The 5,000-nt window shown below is 51.3% G+C and overlaps 1 protein-coding gene across 1 annotated transcript in view; it reads left to right on the top strand.

Annotated features, from left to right (window-relative positions):
- LOC133136729 (disco-interacting protein 2 homolog C-like) overlaps positions 1 to 5,000 on the top strand; it is a gene marked incomplete at its 5' end in the record, with an annotated part of 86,206 nt that overhangs the window by 70,228 nt on the left and 10,978 nt on the right. The window contains 2 exons of the mRNA XM_061254396.1: positions 1,287 to 1,457; positions 4,695 to 4,724. Of these exons, the coding sequence (XP_061110380.1) occupies positions 1,287 to 1,457; positions 4,695 to 4,724 (201 nt within the window). The remainder of the gene's footprint in view (positions 1 to 1,286; positions 1,458 to 4,694; positions 4,725 to 5,000) is intronic.

Raw genomic sequence — 5,000 nt, 5'->3', positions numbered from 1 at the left:
CACGCCCTGCACTCTCCTGCTGCAGCTCACCGGCATTGGACTGCTGGTTCTGTGTGTGTAGTGAGGGCTGTTGTGTGTTATCGTCACTAGCAATCACAAAATAATATGCTTTCAGTGAAATGTTTTTGTTGAAAGCCTGTAAAGATTAGGTGTATAGTAAGTTGTGTAGGTTATAGTTAGCTGTGTAGTGTGTTATCACTGGCGTTGGCTGGTGAGGTGTGTAGGTTTGTTTGTAGGTGTGCAGTGAGGTGTGCAGTTGGTCGTGTAGAGCACTCAGGGTTTGGCGTTCCCCACGTCTCGGGGCCTGGAGCTCTCACGGGTGCGGACGTGTATGGTGGGGTGTGATTTTGGGTGTGTGGTGGTGTGTGTAGCTGGGTGTGTAGCTGGGTGTGTGGTGGTGTGTGTAACTGGGTGTGTGGTGGTGTGTGTAGCTGGGTGTGTAGTGAGGTGTGTGTAGCTGGGTGTGTAGTGAGGTGTGTGTAGCTGGGTGTGTGGTGAGGTGTGTGTAGCTGGGTGTGTGGTGGTGTGTGGTGGTGTGTGTGGTGGTGTGTGTAGCTGGGTGTGTGGTGGTGTGTGTAGCTGGGTGTGTAGCTGGGTGTGTGTAGCTGGGTGTGTAGTGGTGTGTGTAGCTGGGTGTGTGGTGGGGTGTGTAGCTGGGTGTGTGGTGGTGTGTGTAGCTGGGTGTGTGGTGGTGTGTGTAGCTGGGTGTGTAGCTGGGTGTGTAGCTGGGTGTGTGGTGGTGTGTGTAGCTGGGTGTGTAGTGGTGTGTGTAGCTGGGTGTGTGGTGGTGTGTGTAGCTGGGTGTGTAGTGAGGTGTGTGTAGCTGGGTGTGTGGTGGTGTGTGTAGCTGGGTGTGTGGTGGTGTGTGTAGCTGGGTGTGTAGCTGGGTGTGTGGTGGTGTGTGTAGCTGGGTGTGTAGCTGGGTGTGTGGTGGTGTGTGTAGCTGGGTGTGTAGTGAGGTGTGTGTAGCTGGGTGTGTAGCTGGGTGTGTGGTGAGGTGTGTAGCTGGGTGTGTGGTGGTGTGTGTAGCTGGGTGTGTAGCTGGGTGTGTGGTGGTGTGTGTAGCTGGGTGTGTAGTGAGGTGTGTAGCTGGGTGTGTGGTGAGGTGTGTAGCTGGGTGTGTGGTGAGGTGTGTAGCTGGGTGTGTGGTGAGGTGTGTAGCTGGGTGTGTGGTGGTGTGTGTAGCTGGGTGTGTAGCTGGGTGTGTGGTGGGGTGTGTAGCTGGGTGTGTGGTGGGGTGTGTAGCTGGGTGTGTGGTGAGGTGTCTGGTGTTCCCCATGGCACAGTCTCGGGGCCTGGAGCTCTCGCGGGTGCGGACGTGTGTGGTGGTGGCGGAGGAGCGGCCCAGGATAGCGCTGACCCAGTCCTTCTCCAAGCTCTTCAAGGACCTGGGGCTGCACCCCCGGGCCGTCAGCACCTCCTTCGGCTGCCGGGTCAACCTGGCCATCTGCCTGCAGGTCAGTCCCTGCCCCCTAGCCCCTGCCCCTTACCCCCTGCCCCCTGCGCCCTGTGCCCTGCAGGTCAGTCTCTGCCCCCTGCCCCCTGCCCCGTGCCCCCTGCCCCCTACACCCTGCCCCATGCGCCCTGCAGGTCAGTCTCTGCCCTCTGCTCCCTTGCTCCCCTGCCCCCTATCCCCTGCGCCCTGCCCCCTACCCCCTGCCCCCCATCGTCAGCGCCCTGACCCCCATCCTCAGCCAGTCTCTGCCCCCTGCAGGTCAGTTTCTGCCCCCTGCGCCCTGCCCTGTACCCCCTACCCCCCGCCCCCTAACCCCCCCCCCCCAGCCTCAGCCAGACTCAGCACTCCTACACACACTTATTGGGGGGGGCAGCCATGTTCTATTATTATTATTATTGTTGTGTTCACTACAGTTACACGGCTGTGTTCTGGAGGTCTGTTAACCAGAAGGGAGACTATTACTATTTCTTATAGACCACAAGAAAGAAAAATGTGGAAATGTTTTTTTAAGTAAATTCTGTTGTTATCCACAGGATTAATATGTTGAATAGTTGTATTTGCTGCTCATCTATTATGTGGTTTTTTTATGTTAAATATGCATGAGTGTGAATGTTGTGTATCAAGTTCTGCATTTGACTAACATTATGTCCTATTCTGTCATATTGGCTCTGCGTGTGAACAGACCGTTTAATATGAAAGCAAAGCTGTAAATGTAAAGAATTATCCAGGTTTAATTTAATTTTAATTTACTTTCATTTTTAACAGACTGTATGTGTACCATTGTTGCACTGTATGTACTACTGAGATACACACATGCACGCATGCACGCGCACACAGACACACACACACTCTCTCACACACACACACACACCCACATGCACGCGCGCACAGACACACACACACACACACAAACACACACATGCACGCGCACACAGACACAGACACACATGCACGCACACACAGACACAGACACACACATGCACTCACACACACACACACTCTCACACACACACACACACACACACACCCACATGCACAGGCACACAGACACACACACACAAACACACACATGCACGCGCACACAGACACAGACACACACACACTCTCACACACACACACACCCACATGCACACGCACACAGACACACAGACACAAACACACACATGCACGCGCACACAGACACACACACACAAACACACACATGCACGCGCACACAGACACAGACACACACACACACACAGACACAGACACACATGCACGCACACACAGACACACACACACACACACACACACGCACGCGCACACACACACACACACACACATGCACGCACACACAGACACACACACACAGACACACACACACACAAACACACGCATGCACGCACACACAGACACACACACACACACACACACACACACATGCACGCGCACGCACGCACACACAGACACACACACACACACGCACACACACACAGACACAGACACACACACACACACACACACACACACACAGACACAGACACACACACACACACGCACACAGACACACACACACAAACACACACACACACACACACACACACAGACACACACACACTCTCTCACACACACACACACACAGACCCACATGCACGCGCACACAGACACAGACACAGACACACACACAGACACAGACACACACACAGACACAGACACACACACACACACAGACACAGACACACACACAGACACAGACACACACACAGACACAGACACAGACACAGACACACACACACACACACACACACACACACACACACCCTATGCTAACACAGGCCTATGAGTTCTGACTGTGTGGAGCGGGCTTGTTTGTGTCTCTGGGTCTAAGTGGATAATTCACCTTCGCTTCCTGCCTTCAGCTGTACAGAGAAACACTGAACCCATTAACCCCGTCTGAAACATCCAGGCAATCCGGGAGGGACAGACTCCCAAACACACGTCTCACAGTCTCCTGTGTACCCCCTACTCCTCACGCACACAACGCAATAACCTCACCCCTGCACCCCCATCCTGCCCCTCATCGTAAAGTCGTATTTCTGAGCTATCGACCGGGGAAGCTGCTCCCGGAACGGCCAGTTAGCAGAAAGTCTCCCGGGGGACTGAGTAGGAGGAGACACTCCCTGATGACATAACCCTGAAGTTAAAAATATTACCCCTTCCCATTGGTTAAGGGCGATTTCGCCTTCAGCTGACTCGGTAACGTGTTGGGCCCGGTTGATCATTACTGAGGCACTCGAGCCGACCAAGAGGACCCCAGAAGGGCAGGCGTTGTGCTTTTCGAGAGTTGGGTTCACGGGTTCCAAAATGGCAGACGAGCTCAGTGAAGTGTAGAAAAGCATTCGAATCCGAAGCGGTGATGTATTCGACCCAGGTCCGAAACCAACCAATGGCAGGGAGTGTCAGAGCAGGGAGTGTCAGAGCAGGAAGTGTGTAGGGTGCGGAGGAGGGGGGGGACCATCACACAGCGCAATCCCATGCTTTCTTTTGGCAATACTCATTCCTTCACATCTGTTCATTATTTGAATCAAAGCCATTCGTTAGCTGTGCAGAGAAAGAGACGCCAGTCCAAACTAGGAAAAGTGTGTTTTCATAAGTGTGCTTGTGTGTTCTTGGTTATGTGCATGTTTTTTTGTGTGTGTGTGTTTTTTATTTTTATTAATTGTCTCTGTCAGTTGTTGGGCGTAGTGCAAATGTAATATGGAATTTGTAGAAAAATGCAATATAATGTGAAATTCGTATTGGGAAAACATGTGTAACATTTTGAAATATGAAGAAAAAAAAAAGAAAAACATAATGTGGTATCTGTCATTATAATTATATAACCCTAAAAACTTTCCAAGTTATGTAAAACTGGAAAAGAAACAGCACATAATGTGCGCTATAAGTTATTGTGATTAGAAGGTTTGCGATAGTCTTACATAATAGTTGAAAATATGACCTCAGCGCTTGGTGTGAAGTCTGTTATTCACATTTGTTTCGTTAAACACGTCATGTCTGTATTTGACATTTTTTTTTATTTGTCTTTTGCTTTTCTTCCTCCCGCCGTTATGCATTTTATGTCATTCTTTCCCTTGTGTTAATACCCCACCGCATATCTCATGTTTGGTTTTGTCTTCATCCCCCCCTCCCCCCCCCCTTCTGTTCCCCCCTCCTCCTCCTCCTCCTCTTCCTCCTGGTCCTCCTCCTCCTCCTCCTCTAGCCACACAGGCTTGGGAAGCTTGCTGATCAGGTAGGGGGTTTTTACCGTTCCCTTATTTCACACTCCGTGAGGGTCTCTCTGTGTGGCTATTCCTCTCTGTGCCCGGCTCTTTGGCAGCCATTTTGTTTCTCCCAAAGTTCCATTCACAGCCACTGTAACTCCAACCTGGAGAACCGATTTACATTCCAAACACCTGATGGAGAGGTTGGAGAGAGAAAAAAAAACAAAACAATTATTTTTTTCTGATAATAGTTCCCAGCAACCGGTGCTGGTGGTGTGAATCAGTGGGGTGTTTCGCGGTTGCTA

This window comes from Conger conger, chromosome 9, assembly GCF_963514075.1.
Source record: "Conger conger chromosome 9, fConCon1.1, whole genome shotgun sequence".
Taxonomy (NCBI): Eukaryota; Metazoa; Chordata; class Actinopteri; order Anguilliformes; family Congridae; genus Conger; species Conger conger.
This window is presented reverse-complemented; position numbering and strand designations above follow the sequence as displayed.